This window comes from Budorcas taxicolor, chromosome 11 (genome assembly GCF_023091745.1).
Source record: "Budorcas taxicolor isolate Tak-1 chromosome 11, Takin1.1, whole genome shotgun sequence".
NCBI lineage: Eukaryota > Metazoa > Chordata > Mammalia > Artiodactyla > Bovidae > Budorcas > Budorcas taxicolor.
The window spans coordinates 126,070,643-126,093,975 of NC_068920.1; the positions used below are offsets into that span (position 1 = coordinate 126,070,643).

General features: G+C 36.7%; 1 protein-coding gene across 1 annotated transcript in view; it reads right to left on the bottom strand.

The window, feature by feature from the left end:
• PPP3R1 (protein phosphatase 3 regulatory subunit B, alpha) overlaps window positions 1-23,333 on the bottom strand; it is a 62,679-nt gene that overhangs the window by 17,808 nt on the left and 21,538 nt on the right. Inside the window, exon 2 of the mRNA XM_052647820.1 lies at window positions 6,409-6,448. Coding sequence (XP_052503780.1) covers window positions 6,409-6,448 — 40 coding nt within the window. The remainder of the gene's footprint in view (window positions 1-6,408; window positions 6,449-23,333) is intronic.

Genomic DNA, 23,333 nt, shown 5'->3' on the forward strand with positions numbered 1-23,333 from the left:
AGTTTCAGCTTCAAAATCAGTCCTTCCAATGAACACTTAGGACTGATTTCCTTTAGGATAGACTGGTTGGATCTCCTTGCAGTCCAAGGGACTCTCAAGAGTCTTCTCCAACACCACAGTTCAAAGGCTCATCAATTCTTTGGCACTCAACTTTCTTTATAGTCCAATTCTCACATCATACATGACTACTGGAAAAACTATAGCCTTGACTAGACAAACCTTTGTTGACAAAGTAATATCTCTGCTTTTTAATATGCTGTCAATGTTGGTCATAACTTTCCTTCCAAGGAGTACGTCTTTTAATTTCATGGCTGCAATCACCATCTGCAGTGATTTTGGAGCCCAGAAAAATAAAAGTCAGTCACCGTTTCCACTGTTTTCCCATCTATTTGCCATGAAGTCATGGGACTGGATGCCATGATCTTAGTTTTCTGAATGTTGAACTTTAAGCCAACTTTTTTACTCTCCACTTTCACTTTCATCAAGAGGCTCTTCAGTTCTTCTTCACTTGCTGCCATAAGGGTGGTGTCATCTGCATATCTGAGGTTATTGATATTTCTCCCGGCAATCTTGATTCCAGCTTGTGCTTCATCTTTGGTATTGCTATTGGTGAAGGATTCTAGATTATGACTGGCTCCTGCACCACCCCCCCACCTCCCCCATTAAATGTTTGCTAGAATTTACCAGTAAAGCCATCTTGGCCCTGGAGATTTCCTTGTGGGACAAAATTCAATTTCATTAATAGATATAATGCTATTAAGATTTTCTATTCCCTTTTGTGTCAGTTTTAGGAACAGGTATACCTTGAAGATATCACAGATGCAAAAAGAGCAAGTCACATGATTTTTTTGGTTTTCCAAAGCATATATAAAAGTTATGAATATGTTTACACTATTCTGTATTCTATTAAGTATGCAATAGCATTATGTAAAAAACACTACAGATACTTTACTGCTAAAAAGTGCTATTATCTGAGCCTTTGGCAAGTCATAACAGAAATATCAAAGATCACTGATCACAATCACCATAACAAATATAACAATGAAAAAGTATGCAATATTGCAAGCATGATAAAGTGAAATACAATGAAGAGGTCTGCCTGTATTTGTTTTTCAAGGAATTTGTCTGTTTCATCCAAGGAGTAGAACTTACTGGAATAAGACTGTTTATAAAATTGCCTTGTTATTCTTTTAACATGTATAGGGACTATAAGTGACTTCAGCTTTTTCATTACTAATACTGGAAACGGTTTCCTTCCTTTCTTCTAGAATGCTCCTTCAAAATGTGAACGCTATGTAACACTAACTTCTACTTTACATAAAAGACACAGTCAAAAATGATCCACGACATCAAAATTCACAAGGTAAATGAATACTGTCCAAAGATGTCACAAAAGAAGCTACACACTTAATCCAAAAAAACATTCTTAGAATTTTCAGAGCTCACTGAGTTTCAGAAGAAAATCTGTCATAGAAAAGCCATGTAATGCAAAAAGCTGGAAGAAACCTTGGAAATGAAAACCTCTGATGAGAAATAAAGACCCAGAGAGTTAAGTAAAACTGCTTAACCTGAAAAGCTTGATGGTAAAAGCTGGATAAAGGGATTTCTTAAAATACTTTATAATTTCTTTTCCTTGTTAGTTCCACCAGAAGAGTTAACATGGAATATTGGGCTAAGAGATACTAAATATTTCTGTTCCTCAACTCAACCTGTACTCTTGGGCCAAGTGTGGAGAAAAGGGAATAATGACAGTATTTCCACACTGCAGGTAGATAAAAACCAAAAAACGTATTTCTAAGATGTTCTCCAACTGGTTTTCCTGCTGAAGGTGTTTGTATTGCTATTGTTTTTTCTCCTTTTGGTTAATTGACACTGTGATTCAAATCAAAATATTCAATAAGTTAATGAAAAAGCATACATTTAATAGGTCAGATAACACATCTTCAAGTTTTCTAAGTTATTAATAACTTGGCTTATAAGTCATACTCTCAGGAGGAAGGTTCAAGAGGGAGAGGACATACATATACCTATGGCTGTTTCATGTTGATGTATGGCAGAAACCAACACAACACTATAAGGTAATTATCCTCCAATTAAAAATAATTAATTTTTTAAGTCATATTCTTTTTTTTTTAAACCTAAGTATACTGTGTATGTCAGTAACATACCTTATTCAAAAGATATGGCTCTCAATGATTTCCATTGTTTTGTAAATCAAATCCAACCCTAATTCATTACACTACATTCTTCAAGCTTTCCTTTTATCTATTTCTATGATATGTTGTGCTTGAATATGCTAGTTGCCCTTTTCTTTAGCACTATATCACTCCCCACCACCAACTCCCCCCAAAATACGGTATTTTCACAAAATCAAGCATATTCAAGAATCTTTCTTTTACTTTCAGGACCAATTAGTCAAAAGACTTATTTGTGGCTGCTCCAGAGCTCAATCTGGTTTATCACCAAGAATGTAATACTGCACACTGCAACCACAGTCTCTGCTTTTCTTTTTCCCTTATTGACTTGCTTTTTATCTTAACACTAAGAAATTCCAGCATACAATTTATGTAATGGCTTTTACTTTCTTCTTGATGATGTCTTCCACAGACAGTTGTGGCTTCTTGCTCTAATTTGAACCACCTGCTTTCCAGGCCCCCTGGCAGAGCTGTTATCCTGGGATTTTCACTGGTGTCTTAGAGATTTAGTTTCTTGGATCTTGTTCCTTTCTTTTTTCTCTAACTTCTATTTCACTTTTCTGGGTGCATATTCAAGAACTCATGAAAGGTAAATTTTGCAAGTTCTTAAATTTCTGGAAATGTCTTTAATTTGATCTCTCACCTGAGTAATCATTTGGTTGATACCAAATTCTGGATTTAGGAACTCAGAACTTTGAATCAACTGCCCTATTGTTTTCTAATACCTATTGCTGCTGCTAAGAATTCCAATGTCAGCAGACTCTCATTCTTTTGAGGCCAAACTTTTCCCTGTCGAGCAGCTTCTAGGGTTTTCTTTTCTGCTTTTGGACTTCTAAAATTACCAAAGAGGTTAACACCAAATATAGACTTCTTTTCATCTAAACTTCCCAAGTATCAGAATGCTTTTCCAATCAGAAGATACGATTTTCCAGATGAAGAAAATTTCCTCCTACTAATGCACTGGTTATTTTTGCTTCTGTTTTATCTACTACATCTTTCGAGATGTCTTTTAGGCAGATGCTATTACATTCTGTATTGTTCCCCAAGTTCCTTGCATATTTTTCCATATCTTTTGCTCTAATATTCTGAGAAAGATCCAAGAATTTTTGCTAAATGCCTAGATAGGTTTTCTCACCAGCTGATATAACTGTCTTCTACATACTAGATACTAAACGATTCAAATTTGTGGTAGACTCTCAAATTACTACTTGCCATGGACTTTTCACTGCTAAAACTAAAAACGTGCAAGTGCTACCACAATGCCAAAATCTGACAGTACAGATAAAGAAAACAGAGGTAGCACTTCATTTTTCTTAAGACTAATCACATAAAAATCTGAAATATTTATAGCAGACCATCCAGGGACTTTTCTTTTTTTTTTTTTTTTTAAGGTACTCTAACTACAAAACAAGGTAGAAAATTCAAGCCTAGGTGTTCAAGTTCGTGCACTATACTTTATTACTCAGCAATAAAGCTTTACTGAAAGAAAAGAGAATGTAAGCAATTCTCAGTGGACTAAGTGAAATACAGTAGAGCTCAGGATCACTAAGCAACTGATAATCAAGGCTGGTGGAGTCTTTAAGAAGCATAAATTATGGAATACCTTTATGAAGATTTTAATTTAAAGTAACAAGTGTATCAAAGTTAGGGACAAAATTTTTGTTGATATTAAAAGTTTCCTCCAAAAATTTTTGAGATGATGAATGATTTGGGAGTAAACCAGGTATTTCTCTTTAGAATACACAACACTGAAAAATTTATAGTGAGTTAACTAGTCCATATACGAAAGGAAACATAAAGGAATGCAGAAGTGAAAAAGGAAATCAAATTCACTTTAGACTAACTTTTTCTGTGAAAAAGTTTTGTTTTCAAAACAAACATCCACGTCTAAGTAAAGAATATGAACATGTAAACCTCCCTGAGACAATCCGACTGTGAGCAGGAATATTCAAATCAGAAACAAAGCCACTTAACTATGAGACTGTTGACTAAAAACGAGAGCAGTGTCCTAGCGGCTACAGGTGTCTTCCAGGCTTCTACAGATAGTTCATCACGCACAGGGAAATGTTCTTCAGAGCCTGCCAAGCGCCTCTTGGGTCACCTTCTAACAGAAGAAAACTGAGAAATCTCTCCAGATAAAAGACTTTTTGTCTTTCACCTGCATTCAATCTACAAAACAGGCCCTACATTTACCAATTTTATTAAAATTATTCAGTTATACTTGTTTTATCAATAGTAAAAAGATTAGTTGAATCTGACTTTCCACTCACTTCCACCTGTGCTCCAATCTAGCCCTCTGCTAAACTATCTAATCTAGTATCTTGTACTCAGCCATTTTTCCAAGTTATCATGCCAAGTTACAACCACAGTCTTTGAGCAAATCACCTCAACAGAGTATACATTTCCTTCTCCAGACAGGTTAGCCAACAGAAAGAACAGTCACAATGGCCAAGAATAATCTAATTCAACAAAAACCAAATACTGAATTAAGAGACATAAAGAGACACAAAATCAGACTACCTAAATATATCTTAGACAAGTCCAATTTTCCATAAAATCATTCTTGTAGACAAACAACATTGATCTGATAAGAGTTACTGTAAGAGAGGCTATACAGTATTGATTAAAGATATAACTCTGGAATATGACTGCTTGATATAAATCACAGCTTTGTTATTTTACCTGCTGCTGCGTGATCTTAGGTCAATTACTGATGTCTCTGTTTTTTCATCTATACAATGGGAAAAGTAACAACACCTCTTTCATGAGGCTACTGCAAAGGTCAGAAAGTAAATCTATGTGATATGCTTAGGTCAGTGCCTGGTATGTGTTAAATGCCATGCAGGTATTTGTCATTATTTATGAAAACAAATGGAGTGACTGGTAACTACTGGGTTTTTCTAAAGATACAGCCTTTAAAGTTGTCCAACTAGCTGTCTATGCAATCCAGCACTGAGCTCGCACTAGCTTATTCAGTCAACAGGTACTTATTCGGCATCTGCCCCATGCCAGGCGTCACACTTCCACCTCTACTGTCGACACCTCAGTTCGTTCAGTGGTGAAAAGGAGCTTAACCACCTCTTATTATTATTATTAAAGCCGGCTGTGTTGCATGCCATACTTATCTATACTTAAACAGTAATTTCTCCTTGATATTACTCAGTTATTCTCCACTTTTTTTCACTTATTAAAAAAATACATATAAAGGAAACTTGAGACAAATATAAAGATCGAGAGACTCATAATGAATCCCACATACCCATCACCCGGTTTCAATCATTAACACATTAAAAATCCTATTTATAATCCACTTCAAGTATTTTAGAGCAAATCCCAGACATAGTAGTACCATGTCCATGTCTGTTCAGTATTTACCATCTATCTCTAAAATACTATTCTAACTAAAACAGTAATTATTACTAATTAATTCCTTGATAGTAAATAATCAGTGTTCAAATTTCCCCAAATACCACAAATGATTTTACAAATTTTTTTTACTATATCGGATTTAGCAATTGGGCATTGTGTCAATAAAATGAAGGTGACCTTAGTAGTAACAGTTTCAATAAAAGTAGGAGATGAAAGCCAGATTTGAGCAGGCAAAGAAATTAACAGAAATATGGAAATGGAGATCACTGTATATGCTCTTGCAAAGCTCAAATATGACAGAGAAGGGAGAAAAACTGGGAGATACATGCAGGATCAGGATCAAAGGGGAGCTGACTATGTAAACTGATGAAAAATGAAGACGCTGCAGACATAGGTAAAAATGGAAAGAAAACTAAAAAAAATATGGTCCGAGAGGTGAGGGGATGAGACCAAAAGCACAAGTGCAGAGGCTGACCTTGAATAAGGGAGATAACCCAAACTTTGACATTGAAAGAGCAAAGAGCTATTAAGCCTGACTAAGAGAATGGGAAAGTTTACTTGAAGCTTTGTTAATCTGAAAAACTTCTGTTGGGTTAAGCCACTGAAATTTGAGGGTCAATTTGTAATTACAACACAGTGCAGACACTAATAGTAAAGAGATCCATTAAAAAATATCTTTCACTATTCTGGTAACTCAGAAAGACTCTAAGTCAAATTCACTAACCATTTAAAATGGCTAAGAACTACCTTTGCCATACAAATACACAGAGGTGTATGATTTATATACATACATATACAAAGATGTGAAAATAAAAGAAATTCTTGATAAGAATATTTCACTTACAGTGTGAGCACATTTCCAAAGGATAACTTGCCTCATTTCCCTGGAGAAAAGAAATAATAATAGTTAGTCACAAAATTGGCACAAATGTCTTTAGAAGATTGAACTTGAGCATTTTGAGTCATGAAACATTGAGCAATAGCCATAAACGAATGTGGTTAGACTACAAATATTTTTTTTACTTAAAAAATTATACAATATGATAGAAATAGCTCTTGCATCAAACAGGCCTGAGCTGCAGCTCTGTCACTTAAGACATACAAACATTTGATTAAAATTTATTTTACATATTTTTAACACCCTAAACATACTGTATATCAAACTTTAACACACTGCAGACTGTCAATGCTCTAATTTGTCTTGCTGGATGAACTCATTTTTGGGTAGAGTTCAGAATAAAGCTTCTCCTGCCATCTCTCTTTAATGGCAGAGTTTACTGAGACTTTAAAGCTGCTAAGAAAAATCTGTTACCTTTTATACCTGCATTGAAACTGAATTTTCTATATGCTATGCAACTAAAATAAGAAATAATAGGAAGGTAGGTCCAGTGTAAGACAGCCAGCCACTTGAACTCCAGTTTGTTTGTTTTTTTTTCAGGAGAAGTCTTATCTCATGGATAAACTCTAAGTTAATACAATTTACCTGGATTCCTAACTTAAATTTTTATTTAAGGAAAAAAGTGCTGAAGAAAAACTACAGACCTGATCCAAGGCCTACATTTAACAATTCTTGATGACTTGGTACACGGAGGTCAAGGAAGTTGGTGAAAATCAGACCATTTGATTAATAATAGAACCAGGTATATGTGTGCGCAAGTGCTAAGTTGCTTCAGTTGTGTCCAACTTTTTGTGATCCTGAAGACTGTAGCCCTCCTGGGTCTTCTTGTCCCTGGATTCCCCAGGCAAGAACACTGGAGTGGGTTGCCATTTGCTACTCCAGGGGATCTTCGAGACCCAGGTAATCAAACCCACATCGCTTAAGCCCCCTGCATTGGCAGGCAGGTTCTTTATCACTAGCGCCACCTGGAGTAGCTCTAAAACGGTAAAAATTCCAAGTATAACAGGCTAACATGAAGTAAAAATGATGAAGAAATTTTTTGAAAAAGTCAACAGAACTTAAAAGTAATACAAATTGAATTTTTAAAGTTCATCAATAAAACTGAGTATACCTTGCATCCTATATCCCAGCTATCTAATTGTGACCCTGTCTAGCAGGAAGTGTACAACAGGATTAACACTTAAACATTTGAATATACCAAAGTATTCCAAGAAGTAACTGAATACAGTCTGAAATGAGAAATATCATTTTAATCTGGCAAACTAGCTTTTAAACTCTTGAAAGTATTCTGAGTAAACATAAGGTCTGAAAGTATTCTGAGTAAACGTAAGGTCTAAAAGTATTCTGGGTAAACGTAAGGTCTAAGAAAAGTTTATCAGTAAATTAGCATCTGTAATTCTTATCTTGCCAACAATCTTTTCCTTGAAAATTATAGCAGCTAATTTAACTGGTTAGTCTAATTTTAGGTCAATTTAAACATCAAATTTATATTAAAACAGAGACAGAAGTAGCAAACATTGATAAAAAATGACATTATTAATGAGCAGAGATAGGAGTTCTACTTATTTTGCATCTTATTTAATTAACCTTAAGATTCTTACCAGGATTCTTATCTCTTACTGTTTCACATATTTAAAAATTCCACTCTACCTTACAATTAAGTATGTTTCTTATGAGGTTCTCAAAAAAGTATAGTGATCCTTATACTGTCACTGTGAGGTGTTTTTTAAATGATGTAACTTTTTAAAATGTTGTTTAAATGTTAAAATGTAATTGTTTCATAGGTGAAGGCAAAAGGGTTATGTAGTAGTTTCAGGGAGGACTTAGAAACCAGGTCCTTGTTTCTCCAGCCCACTGACCTTCACAGTGTATCGATTCTTTATAAATGGTACCATCCATCCTCTCGGCCTGTATCACTTCCTTCTAAGCAATCACAAGACCCAAGGATCAATCTGGCTGGGTTTCTCAGGGCTTTTCCATCAACAATGAATGCTTCATCTCTCTCCTACACTTATTTCAACCTTAACCCATCTAATTTTATACCCAGAAAGGTATTTTCCAAATATTTAATATTAAGGTAAAGTGTCTTTCCAAGATACCCCAAAGTTAAGAAAAATATATATTTCCCTCATTTTTAAATGTCTTTCAAATGTAACTTTCACTTTTGTGTTTGTATTTAACACAAACATAACAATGTACTGTAGAGTATATAATGTGTAGAAGACAGACGTGTAACCAAGAAAAATGTAAAAAATTAATATATTTGTCAAGATCTTATACAAGGGAAACATTACATTATTTGAAGGTAGAGCATGATGCTGAAGATGCATATTGTAAACCCTAGAGCAATACTTTATAATAAAAAAAAAATGGAATCATAAAAACAATCCAAAGAAATGTAGAAAAATATGAAGCAAGGATCAAAAACCAAATGAGAAAAAAACAGTAACTAGCAATTTAGATTTAAATCCAAGTATTCTGAGAATTATATTATGTTTGATATAAATGGCCTAATAATTCCAATTAAAAGAATATACAACTATATGCTATCTACAAGAAGCCTACTTTACAGATAGGTTGAAAGAAAGCGATATACTGTAAAAGCAATAATCAAAAGAAAGATACAGTGGCTAGCAATAATGGACAATGTAGAGTTCAGAACAAGGAATATTACCAGTGATAAAGAAAATTATTTCATAATCTTAAAAGAGTCAATTCATTTAGAAAGATGTAACAATCTTAAATATACTGTGATATGTAATGAGAAATATCCTTGGTCCTCATTCATTTCTAGCATAAGAACTCCTCAGAATGTTTTAAGTGAGGAGAGCGATTGAGATTTCTTTTGCTATATTAATGATATGACTATGGGAAAGGACCAAGGACAGGGGCTGGTGGCCAGGGGACTTTCCTGGTGGTGCAGTGGGTAAGAATCTGCCTGCCAATGCAGGGGACATGGGTTTGATCCCTGGTCTGGGAAGATGCCATATGCCACAGGGCAACTAAGTCCATGCACCACTCTGAAAGAAGAGAAACCACCCCCGATGGGAAGCTGGCACACCACAGCAGAGAGTAGCCTCTACTTACCGTAACTAGAGAAAACTCGCACAAAGCAGTGAAGACCCAGCACAGCCAAAATAAAAACCACTCACCAATGGCTGATGATTTAATCTGGGCTGGAGACTGAACTCAACCACCATTGGTGAGTGGTTTAACAATCATGCCAAATAATGCTTCTATATAAGGCATCTATATAATAAAGCCTCCAGAAAAAAAACAAAACAAAAATAGGGGCTGGAGACCCCTTCTGGGTTTGGGAGCACCTGGAACAGCATGGAAGCTCCACACGCCTTCCCATGTACCTCTTCCATCTGGCTGTTCCTGAGTTACACCCTTTTATAATTAGCCCGTGGTCTAGTAAGTAAAATGTTTGAGTTCTGAGATGCACTAGCAAACTAATCAAACTCAAGGCGGGGGTTGTTGGAACCTCCAATCTATAACTGGTTGGTCAGAACCTCAAGGAACAACCTGGACTTGGAATTCCCATCTAAGGCGGGGGTGGGGTAGGGATGGAGGCAATCTTATAGGTCTGAGGTTCTTAACCTGTGGAATCTCATGATATCTCTAGATCCACAGTGTCAGAATTGAGTTGAATTGTAGGACACCTGGTATCCAAGAATTTTGTGGTTGTGTAGGGAAACTCATTGTAACGGAGTCCCAGAACCCTTTCATATATAGTTATCCCACAGTAATGACAGGGGATTGGTTCCAGGACCCTCAGAGATACCCTAATCCTTGGATCCACTTCGATCATCGAGTACTACAATGGTTGCTGGAAAAAAACAAAATCCCTGTATTAGTAGACTCGCACAGTTCAAACACATGTTTAAGAGCCAACTGTATGCTTAATAACAGCTTCAAAATTAAATGTGTCGAACAAAGAGAACTGAAAGGAAATAGACAATCATATTTGGAGATTTTAACATCTCTCTCACTGTAACTGACAGAACATAAGCAGACCAAAGGATGAAGTAAACAGAATTGTGGAAGATCAGAATAACAGTATCACCCAAGATGTCCTAAAACAACAAAAATACTCTGTTCTAGTGCACATGAACATTCATGAAGATAGACATTATTCTGAGCCTCAAAAAAAAGTCTTAATAGAAGACTGAAATCATACAGAATATATTTTCACATTACAATGGAATTAAATAAAGGTATCTGGAAACATTCAAATATCTGAATATAAACAACACAATTCTAAATAACCCAAAAGTCACTGAAGAAATGATGAGAGAAATCAAAATATTTTGAACAGAGTGAAAACTGAACCGATCAGAATTTAAAGACTACAGGTTAAGCAGTCTTTTGAGGAAAGTACTACTGGAAGAGAAGTCTAAAATGCAAAATCTCTTCCTACCTTTAAGAGCCAGAAAAAGAATAAATTAAACCCAAGGCAAGGGGAGAAAGAGAAAACTAAAAACAGAAATTAATGAACTAGGAAGTAGACAAACAGAAACAAAAATCAGTAAAATCAAAACTTCATTTTTCGGAAAAGGTCAATAAATAACACCCCAAGCAAATCACTACAGATACTACAGACATTAAAAGAAAAATAAGTGTATATTTTAAAAAAGCATGAAAATAAAATGTCTAACTCAGCTGAAATGGACAAGTTTCTTGAAAAACTGAATCTACCAAAACTGACTCAAGAGGAAAAAAACAGGTAAGTTGATCTGTTGCTATTAAACTGAATTTGAGGGGGGGAAATGACTTTAACAGAAAAACTAAAGACCTGATGCCTTCACTGGTCAATTCTACCATACGGTCAAAGTCCAAAAACATACAAATTCATTTAGAAAGCAGAAGAAATAGTTCCTAACTCATTTTACGGGGCCAGCATTGCCTTGAGAGCAAAATCAGACAACTACATCACAAAAAAGAAAACTATTCCCCAGTATTTCATGTCCATGGATACAAAAACCCTTAACAATATTTAACTGTGGTGCTGGAGAAGACTCTTGAGAGTCCCATGGACTGCAAACAGATCAAACCAGTCAATCCTCAAGGAAATCAGTCCTGAATATTCATTGGAAGGACTGATGCTGAAGCTGAAACTCCAATACTTTGGCCACCTGATGCGAAGAACTGACTCACTGGAAAAAACCCTGATGCTGGAAAGATTGACGGCAAAAGGAGAAAGGGGCAGCAGAGGACGAGATGGTTGGATGGCATCACCAAGTCAATGGACATGAGTTTGAGCAAGCTCCGGGAGATGGTGAAGGACAGGGAAGCCCAGCGTGCTGCAGCCCATGGAGTCGCAAAGAGTCGGACACGACTGAGCAACTTTCACTCTCAACTCACTTTCAGATTTTAAAGTCCATGAAGACAACAATTATTATGTTTCTATATCCCTTGCCAGGTTTAACATTATCTTAACTTTACTGAAGGAAGAGTTTTATAGGTACATATAAAAATTTACATTGCTTAAGCAATTTGGTTTAAGTGGACTCTCAAGCATCAGTGTGTGGAACAGTGAGCCTGTCCCTTCAAGGAAAGCAACTGATACATGAAACATGAAAAAGAGAAAACCACAATAAAGAAAGAAAAGATATAAAGAACTACCAAATAGCAACTTTAGAACTGAAAAACAGTAACTGATAGAGTAATGCAGTGAGTAAACGCCAACAGAATAGAGCAGACAGAGGCAAGAGTCAGTAACTGGTACACAGAGAAAAAGAAATTATCCCATCTGGACAACAGAAAGAAAACAAATTGAAAAAAAAAGTCCACAGAGCCTCGGGGAATTATAAACTGAGGGATTATAAAAAAGGTTTAACACCTGTCATACTTCTGAGAATGGAGTATGTTTTAAAAGTTATTAAAATGGTCTGACTTTATCCTAGAAAAAAACTGGTTTGTGAGAAGTTGACAAATTTGTTTTTCAACAGATATAGACACTTGGACTGATTTTAACTTTCCCCTCAAGTCTATGCTACTCAGAATTTTAAAAAAATTATTATGATTACAATTTTAGTATACATAAAAATCAGTAAGAATACTAGAATATTTTCTAAAGAAATGTCCCGGCAAAAAAATGCAAATATATTTGGATCTCCTTTATCTCATTTTGTTTAGAGTTACTTTGATCTTAAAGTGTCAAGATGTGAGAGAACAAAAATAAATTTTATAAACGCATACTATAAAGTTTAGAATATTTTCAAAGGGCATGCTGTCAGAATATTTAGACATTCATCTTTATCTAGTAGACTTTAAGTCGTGACAACATTGTCTTATTTGGTTACAGGCTCTCCTTGTGAACTATAAATATTATTTCAGCATTAAGAGTATATGCTTGTTGATCTGAAGTACATATAAATGCTTAAAAGACAGCCAGTATGAAACGTGTGCATCAAGGAAAGTAGAACTCTAAAGATTTTTTAATAACCGAACTTAAGAATCTGATTCTCCCAATATTCAATTAAGGATAGAAGTTCAGTTCAGTCGCTCAGTCGCATCCGACTCTTTGCAACCCCATGAATCGCAGCACGCCAGGCCTCCCTGTCCATCACCTACTCTTGGAGTTCACCCAAATCCATGTCCATCGAGTTGGTGATGCCATCCAGCCATCTCATTCTCTGTCTTCCCCTTCTCCTCCTGCCCCTAAATCCCTCCCAGCATCAGAGTCTTTTCCAATGAGTCAACTCTTCGCATGAGGTGGCCAAAGTATTGGGAGTTTCAGCTTTAGCATCAGTCCTTCCAATGAACACCCAGGGCTGATCTCCTTTAGAATGGACTGGTTGGATCTCCTTGCAGTCCAAGGGACTCTCAAGAGTCTTCTCCAACACCACACTTCAAAAGCATCAATTCTTCGGCACTCAGTGTTCTTCACAATCCAACTCTCACATCCATACATGACCACAGGAAAAACCATAGCCTTGACTAGACGGACCTTAGTCGGCAAAGTAATGTCTCTGCTTTTGAATATGCTATCTAGGTTTGTCATGACTGTCCTTCCAAGGAGTAAGTATCTTTTAATTTCATGGCTGCAGTCACCATCTGCAGTGGTTTTGGAGCCCCCCAAAATAAAGTCTGACACTGTTTCCACTGTTTCCCCATCTATTTCCCAGGAAGTGATGGGACCAGATGCCATGATCTTCGTTTTCTGAATGTTGAGCTTTAGGCCAACTTTTTCACTCTCCTCTTTCACTTTCATTAAGAGGCTCTTTCGTTCCTCTTCACTTTCTGCCATAAGGGTGGTGTCATCTGCATATCTGAGGTTATTGATATTTCTCCTGGCAATCTTGATTCCAGCTTGTGCTTCTTCCAGCCCAGCATTTCTCATGATGTACTCTGCATAGAAGTTAAATAAGCAGGGTGACAATATACAGCCTTGATGTACTCCTTTTCCTATTTGGAACCAGTCTGTTGTTCCATGTCCAGTTCTAACTGTTGCTTCCTGACCTGCATATCGGTTTCTCAAGAGGCAGGTCAGGTGGTCTGGTATTCCCATCTCTTTCAGAATTTTCCACAGTTTCTTGTGATCCACACAGTCAAAGGCTTTGGCATAGTCAGTAAAGCAGAAATAGATGTTTTTCTGGAACTCTCTTGCTTTTTCCATGATCCAGCGGATGTTGGCAATTTGATCTCTGGTTCCTCTGCCTTTTCTAAAACCAGCTTGAACATCTGCAAGTTCACAGTTCACGTACTGCTGAAGCCTGGCTTGGAGAATTTTGAGCATTACTTTACTAGCGTGTGAGATGAGTGCAATTGTGCAGTAGTTTGAGCATTCTTTGGCACTGCCTTTCTTTGGGGTTGGAATGAAAACTGACCTTTTCCAGTCCTGCGGCCACTGCGGAGTTTTCCAAATTTGCTGGCATACTGAGTGCAGCACTTTCACAGCATCATCTTCTAGGATTTGAAATAGCTCAACTGGAATTCCACCACCTCCACTAGCTTTGTTTGTAGTGATGCTTTCTGAGGCCCACTTGACTTCACATTCCAGGACGTCTGGCTCTAGGTGAGTGATCACACCGTCGTGATCATCTTGGTCGTGGAGATCTTTTTTGTACAGTTCTTCTGTGTATTCTTGCCACCTCTTCTTAATATCTTCTGCTTCTGTTAGGTCTATACCATTTCTGTCCTTTATCGAGCCCATCTTTGCATGAAATGTTCCCTTTTATTGAAAAGGATAAAGTAGGTCTTCATAAATGTTCCTTATCCAACTGAGTTAGTTTCCCCAAAGTATATTTTCCTGAAATTTTGCCTTTTTTTTTTTTTTCAAATTATGAATGAGTGGGACTTCCCTAGTGGTCCAGTGGTTAAAAGACCACCTTGCAAATGCAGGTGACATGGGTTTGATCCCTGGTTGGGGAGCTAAGATCTCACGTGCCACAGGGCAACTGAGCCCACACACTGCGACCTCTGAGCCCGTGTGACACAACTGGTGAGTCCGTGGCCAGCAACAGAAGATTCTGCATGTCACAACAAAGATCCCAAGAGTCTCGAGTTTAAGACCCGAGGCAGCCAAATAAATTAATTAAATAAATACTTTTTAAAAAATTATGAATGGGTCTCGAATTTTATCAAATGTATTTTCTTCAACTGATATGATCATGTGATTTTTATTCTTCAGAATGTTAATGTGGTAGATCACATTAAAAAATTTTTTTTTTCTTTTCAAAGGGAGTGAAGAGGAGAATGTAAAAGCTGGCTGAAAACTCAACATTCAAAAAAAATGAAGATCATGGCATCCAGTCCCATCACTTCATGGCAAATAGATGGTAAAACAATGGAAATAGTGACAGACTTTATTTTCTTGGGCTTCAAAATCTCTGTGGATGGTGACTGCAGCCATGAAATTAAAAACATTTGCTCATTGGAAGAAAAGCAATGACACACCTAGACAGTATATTAAAAAGCAGAGACATGATTTTGACTACAAATGTCTGTATAGTAAAAGCTAAGGTTTTTCCAGGAGTCATGAACAGATGTGAGAGCTGGACAATGAAAAAGGCTGAGTCCTGAAGAACTGATGCCTTCGAACTGTGGTACTGGAGAAGACTCTTGAGAGTCCCCTGGGCAGCAAGGAGATCAAACCAGTCACTCTGGAAGGAAATCAACCCTGAATTTTCATTAGAAGGACTAATGCTGAAGCTGAAGCTCCAATACTTTGGCCACCTGATGCGAAGAGGTGACTCACTGGAAAAAACCCTGATGCTGGAAAGATTGATGGCAAAAGAAGAAAGGGGCAGCAGAGGACGAGATGGTTGGATGGCATCACCAAGTCAATGGACATGAGTTTGAGCAAGCTCCGGGAAATGGTGAAGGACAGGGAAGCCTGGCGTGCTGCAGTCCACAGGGTCGCAAAGAGTCAGACACAACTGGGCAACTGAACAACAGCAACCTCAAATGAATAAATCTCTGGATGCTTATTTAGAATGGGATAAATAAAAGACATTTACCTTATTAAACAAGATTTGATATTACTATACTACCTAACTGGAGGACCTCCCTATAGATGGTAAAGAATCTCCCTGCAATGCAGGAGACTCTGGTTTGATCCCTGGGTCAGGAAGATCCTCTGGAGAAGGAAGTGGCAACCCACTCCAGTATTCTTGCCTGGAGAATCCATGGACAGAGGAGCCTGGTTGGCTACAGTCCATGGGGTCACAAAGAGTCAGACACGACTGAGTGACTGACACTATTTAATGTTAGTTGATTTTCAAATAGTGAAGCAGCCCTGCTACATCCATGCAATGAGGCATACACAGTTATGACATTAAAAAAAATTTTTTTTTTACCGAATGTTTAACTCTATTTGCTTATATCTGCTAAGGATTTTTGCATCTACACTGATATGGGAATACTAACCTATAGTTTTGTTCTTTGTACCTTTTAAAAATTCTTTTTTCAGTATCAAGGCAATAGGACTATTTAAACTATTTCACACTGGGTGAGGTGTGGTGGTTTGCATTTTTCAAGAAACTGGTCCATTACACCAAAGTTGTCAAATTTAAGTGTGCAGAGCTGTTCGTATTATTTATTATCTTGTTCACATATTCAGGGTCTATGATAATACTATTAAGTTTTATTCCTGACACTGATACTTTGCTGCTTCTTTAATTTCTCAGTGTGGCTGGAAGTTTGTTAGTTTAGTGATCTTTTTGAAGAATGAGCTCTTTCTTTCACTGATTTCCTTTACTGTCCTTCTGTTTTCAGGTACCCTGATTTCTGTTTTTATTTCCTTCCTTTGGGTAGATTTTTCTCTTTCTTCAGTTCTTGAGGGAGCCTTTTCTCTTCCTCTCCTAGGAATCCAATGACACAAATGTTAAATCTGTTTTATAGTCCCAGTTTCCTGAGGCTCTGCGGATTATTTTTATCATTCTGTTTTCCTTCTGTTGTTCAGACTAGGTAACTTCTTTTCCTCTGTCTGCCCATTTATTGACTCCTCTGTTCTCTTCTGTTGAGTTTACCCACTGCATTACTCCATCAATTATTGTTTTTCAGTTCTAAAACTGCCATTTGCTTCTTCTTGGTTAGATTTAATAAAATTAATACTTTTTACTGCTTTACCAACGATATTGAGAGAAATTGGCGTTTTTTTTACCTGCCACTGCATGGCAGTGACTATAATGACTACTGATACAGTACAGTGTCATTGTTTTCATTCATGCTACGGTATCAGCAGTTTTACCAGCCACTGCTTTTGCACCATCAATGCAAATGTAAACAGAGTGAATAAAACAAATATTATTTCTGTGTTATAATGAAAACAGCTTTTGCTCGTAGACCCCCTGAAAGGGTCTTGGGGATTTCCCAGTTATCATGAACCACTCTGAAAACTAATGATCCAAAGATCTTATTTAAATTTTGCCAACTGAGAGAAGCAGCATTTGAAGAGAAATTCACCACTGAAAAAGAAAATCTACCACAGCAACAAAACCAATAGACTATGCATCTGTTCTACTTTTTCTAATATTCTATTATGGTTCCATAATAATAGTCTATATTATTCTACAATATATACACAGCCTGGCATGCTGTGATTCATGGGGTCACAAAGAGTAGGACACGACTGAGTGACTGAACTGAACTGATTCTACAATACATAAATGTGTCCCAATAGCATTCTTTATGGAAAAAAAAAAAATCTTGGATCATGTATTGTGGTTAATAGCCATGTTGCTCTTAATTAAGAATACTTTAAACTGGAACAATTCTTCAGTCTGTTTATGTATTTCATAACCTTGATATTTATAAAGAATATTTGCCAGTTATTCTGTAGACTCTCCTTCAAAGAGTTTACCTAATGCTTCCTCATGATTTGATTTGGGTAAAATACCAAAGAGGTGGTAACATATTCTTGCCAGATAGTGGGGAAAAGATAATGTTAGTTTTTCTCATTACTGGTAACTCTGATTACTGGTAACTGAGGGGCTTTCCTGACAGCTCAGTTGATAGAGAAATGCCTGCAATGCAAGAAACCCTGGTTTGATTCCTGGGTCAGGAAGATCCTCCAGAGAAGGGATTGGCTAACTACTCCAGTATTCTGGCCTGGAGAATTCCACGGACTGTACAGTCCATGGAGTGGCAAAGAGTCGGACATGACTGAGCGACTTTCACTTTGATTGATCACTTTGACTGATAGATTTCTCCTTCATAAAGTTACATTTTTTCCCTTTGTACTTAATAAGCATCTTGTGGGAAGATATTTTTTGGTCTATGTAGATATTGAAGTTATTCCTCAAACTTTCATCCACTCATTTTAACATCAACTGATGATTCTTATCTGAGTCAATTATATCATGATGGCTGCTGAGTTAGCCAGCCTCCAAGATGATTTCCACCTCTTGATATTCCCCTTGCCTTGTGTGACTTGTATAATCCCCTTGCCTGACGTGACTTGCCTTTAACCAACCGAGTACGACAATATTAAGAGGATACCACTTTTGTGATTAGGTTACAAAAGACTGTGACTTCCACCTTGCCAACAAGTCTCTATAACCTCATCTTGCACGCTTTAATGAAGCTCACGTAGCAAGGTGACCTCTAATCAACAGCCCACAAAGAACTAAATGTTGCCAACAACACTGTGGAAGTCAGATTCTTCCCCAATCAAGCATTCAGATGAGACCACAACCCACAGACTAACACCTTCATGTCAGTCTTCCAAGTTTCCATGAAGTAGAAAACACGGCTAAACCCAGAGAAACTGCAAAATAATCCGTGTTATTTTAGGCTACTACACTGTTGGGTAATTTGTTCTGAAGCAATAGGTAACTGACACAATTGCCATATGGTATTTTTTAAATTTCATCAATCCTTCAACATTTCTTATTTGGTTTCCTCCTGTAGCAAAGACTTCTTTTTCCTCCATATCCACATGCACTAATATATTTCAGCATGGACTTAATGGGTTTATTTCAATGGGTATAATCTTTTGTTATCATATCTAACTCGATGTTTAAATTGTCCCACATGTGACCAGTGGGAACCTTCCCCTTTAGGCTAGTTCCTGTATTCTTTTAATATATTCCCATCATTTTATGAGCCTTCCTTACCTTTGGGCACAAGAAGCTGCAAGTATACACTGCACTTTGCCTGCCCCAGTCCTGAAATCAGCTATTTGTCCAAGGAGCCCAAGATCCTTTTAGTGGAGAATGGTTAATGGTAACACTTCATGAAGAAAAGTTCTTAATTTTAAAGCAGCCTAGCTTATTCATCTCATTTTACACTATGACTAATTCATAACACACTCGATTACTTTTTCACTGAGCTGTCTGAATCTAAGTATAACTTTGCTATATGAATTTGTAACTGTTTATATTGCTTTATTAACATTCCGAAGTTTTTTTTTTCATGTAAAGAGCCTCCTATTTATACCCTTTAACAGAGCCATGAGTGAGGAGAGGGAAAAATGCTCATCCATGTGCAATATGAGAGGCGTGATCAAAGTATAAACACTGCTGGTTCTCAAGTCCCCTAAACACACAATTTGAAACTGCAGGAGGGCTATGGACATGAAGGTAGATATATCCACCAAGTACAGAACCTGCACTCAGAGGAAAGATCATAACTATTAGAGATATGATCTTGGACATTATCAGCATACAGATAGTAGACTTCACCACTCAAAGGGGAGTTCATTAAAAAAGGAAAACAAAATAAAAAATAGCAAAATATTAACACAAAAAATTAGATGAGAAATTCACTAAGAACAAAAAGTATTAAAAACAGGGAAAGAGTCAGTAGAATATGGTCCTCTTCAAATAATTTAATATTCCATCATGGCTTTATCATAATCTATATTATTCCATGATGTTTTCTTAGTCCATAATAGAACATATATAATGTTTTCATTCCACTATGGATCATATTCTAATACGGTTCTAAAAACTGTATAAGGAAAACTTTAAGTAAGAGGGAGTTCAAGAGTCACAAAGGGGACACGTAACAATTATTTCCACGGCAGGGCTAAGTTCAGACTAGAAAATTCACACTATTAAAACTAAGATATAACTTTAATTTGATCAATAGTAAGTCTTAAGTTATGCAGACTGCTACACAAAGAGTAATTACTAACACTACCCTAAAAAACTATCTCTAAAATTATCTTAATGGGTGGCATTTTCATCTGGTTTTATTCTAACAATAAAATTAAGACTTTTCTTCAAATTAAGACAATATACATAAAAGTTCTAAAATCCTTCAGATGCTTTAAATGTACTCACCTAAATTTCAGTAATTACTTTAGTTCAAACTAAACACGCAATAGGGATTGACATGTACACACTGCTATATTTAAAATAAAATCCCTTTCCATGCAGGAAAAAAGACTCTGCAGTACAATAAACATTGTTACTTTGTCAAGTTCTAATGGACTTTTTTTAAGGCAAAAACTGACCGATCTAAAACATAATCTTTAAAAGTTAGCTTTGTGAATATAAATGGGGATGGAAAAAGAATAGTTAACTTTATGGAATACAAAAAAATAAGAAATACTATGTGCTGTGTACTCCATTAGCAACTTCACGTACCTTATCTCATTTATCTTCCGAACAAACTTCTGGGTAAACACTTAAGTTCAAAGAGGCTTGCTGCTAACAACTCATACTAGCAAAGCAATTTAAAATATGTTGCTCATATATCTAACACAATGGTAACAATTGCAGAAACATGACAATGAAAGGGTGTGAGATAGGCGGAGACAGCTGAGAAGAGGAGTAAAGGAATGGAAAGTATAAAATAAATGGAAACGGTCCAACAAGTTCTTGTAGGGAACAGTACTCATTTGGTACTATATTTTACTTTAAAAACATACACAATCCCAAAACAAAACAGAAAACTCTAAAGTCACAGCATGTTCAATAAATATAATTGAGAAAATAATCTCTAAACGGAGGAAATAAAGTCCCAGTAGTGGAAGAGTTATGGACTATAAGAGACCACAGGATATAGTGGCTACAAGATACAGTTTTAGTAGATGGAAGGCGTAGTGATTATGCAGAAGGCCAAGAATGCTAAAGCAAGGATAAAAATGAAGAAAACACAACAGTGGAAACTAGAGGGGCAATAGGACACAGGTACTTAAATTCTGAATGAAAACTTATCCAGGAAAATGTCAGATGACAACAATGAGAAGAAATAAAGGAAGGTTCAGTCAGAGAGAAGGAAATGATTTTGCAGGAGCAATCAGAAGTAATAATCTGTAAGGTAGCCAAATCAAGTCTACCACCTCAGGTAATTTTTAAAATTCAGATACATTTTACACACAACTTTGTATTAGTTTCAGATGTGTAACACAATGATTCAATATTTGTATATATTACAAAATAATCACCACAATAAGTCAACACTCAACACCTTACATAGTTAACAATTCTTTTTCTTATAATGGGAACTTATTTTTAATTGAAGGATATTTATTCTACAATATTGTGTTGGTTTCTGCCATACATCCACATGGATCAGCCACAGGTATACATATGTCCCCTACCTCTTCAATCTCCCTCCCACCTCCCACCCCATCCTACCCCTGTAAGTTTTCATAGAGCACTGGTTTGAGCTAAGTCATGTAGCAAATTCCCACTGGCTATCTATTTTACATATGGTAGTGTTCATGTTGCCATGCTACTATCTCCATTCCGGAACACTCCTTCCTCACCTCTCTATGTCTGAAAGTCTGTTTTCTAGGTTTGCATCTCCACTGCTCCCCAGCAAATAGGTTCATCAGTACCATCTTTCTAGATTCCATATACATATGTTAATATATATTTTGCTCTTTCTGACTTCACTCTGGATAATAGGCTCTAGGTTCCTCTACATTAAAGCCGAGTCAAATGTGTTTCTTTTTACGACTGACAAATATTCCATTGTATGTATGTACCACAGCTTCTTTGTCCATTCATCTTTCAATGGATATCTAAGTTGCTTCCATGCCCTAGCTACTGTAAATAGTGCTGCAATGAAAACTGGAGTACATGTGTCTTTTTCAATTATGGTTTCTTCAGGGTATAGGGTTTCTTTGGTAGCTCAGCTGGTAAAGCGTCTGCCTGCAATGCAGGAGACCCGGGTTTAATCCCTGGGTTGGGAAGATACCCTGGAGAAGAAAATGGGAACCCACTCCTGTACTCTTGCCTGGAAAATTCCATGGACAGAGGAACCTTGTTGGCTACAGCCCATGGGGTTGCAAAAAGTCAGACACGACTGAACGACTTCACTTTCACTTTTCTTTCTTTCAGGGTATATGCCTAGTAATGGGATTGCTGGGTCATATGAGATTTACTCCTACTTTTTTAAGCACTCTCTCTCCATACTGTCTTCCGTAGCAACGGTTACCAATTTACATTTCCACCAACAGTGCACAAGGGCTCTCTTTTCTCCACAAACCCTCCCCAACATCTATTGCTTGTGGATTTTTTTGATGTGTGAGGGGATATCTCATTGTAGTTGTGATTTGCATTTCTCTAATAGTGAGTGATGTTGAGCATCTTTCCATGTGTGTATTAGTCATCTGTATCATTGGAGAAATGTTTGTATAGGTCTTCTGCCCATTTTCTGATTGGGTTTTTTGTTTTTCTGGTATTGAATTGCATGAGTTGCTTCTGAATTTTAGATATTAATCCTTTGACAGTCATTTTATTTGCTATTATTTTTTCCCATTCTGAGCATTGTCTTTTCACCTCGTTTATAGTTTCCTTTGCTGTGCAAAAGCTTTTAATTAGGTCCCACTTATTTATTTTGGTCATTATTTCCATTACTCTAGGAGGTGGGTCAAAAAGGATCTTGCTGTGATTCATGTCATACAGTGTTCTGCCTATGTTTTCCTCCAAGAGTTTTATAGTTTCTGGTCTTATATTTAGGTCTTTAATCCATTTTATCTTTGTGTATGCTGTGAAGGACTGTTCTGATTTCATTCTTTTACATGTAGCTGACCAGTTTTCCCAGTACCACTTACTGAAGAGACTATCTTTTCCCCATTGTATATTCTTGCCACTTTTGTCAAAGAGAAGGTGCCCATGGGTTTCTGGGTTTAGCTCTGGGCTTTCTATCTTGTTCCATTGGTCTATATTTCTGTTTTTGTGCCACTACCATACTGTCTTGATGACGTTTTAGTATAGTCTGAAGTCAGGAAAACTGGTTCCTCCAGTTCCATTCTTCTTTCTCAAGACTGCTTTGACTATTCAGGGTCTTCTGAGTTTCCATAAGAATTGTGAAATCTTTTGTTCTAGGTCTGTGAAAAATGCCATAATGGGAATTTTTAAGAGCTACTCTAACAACTTTCAAATACACAACGCAGTATTAACTACAGTCGCCATGCTGTAGATTTCCATGACTAATTTATTTTATAACTGGAAGTTTACAGC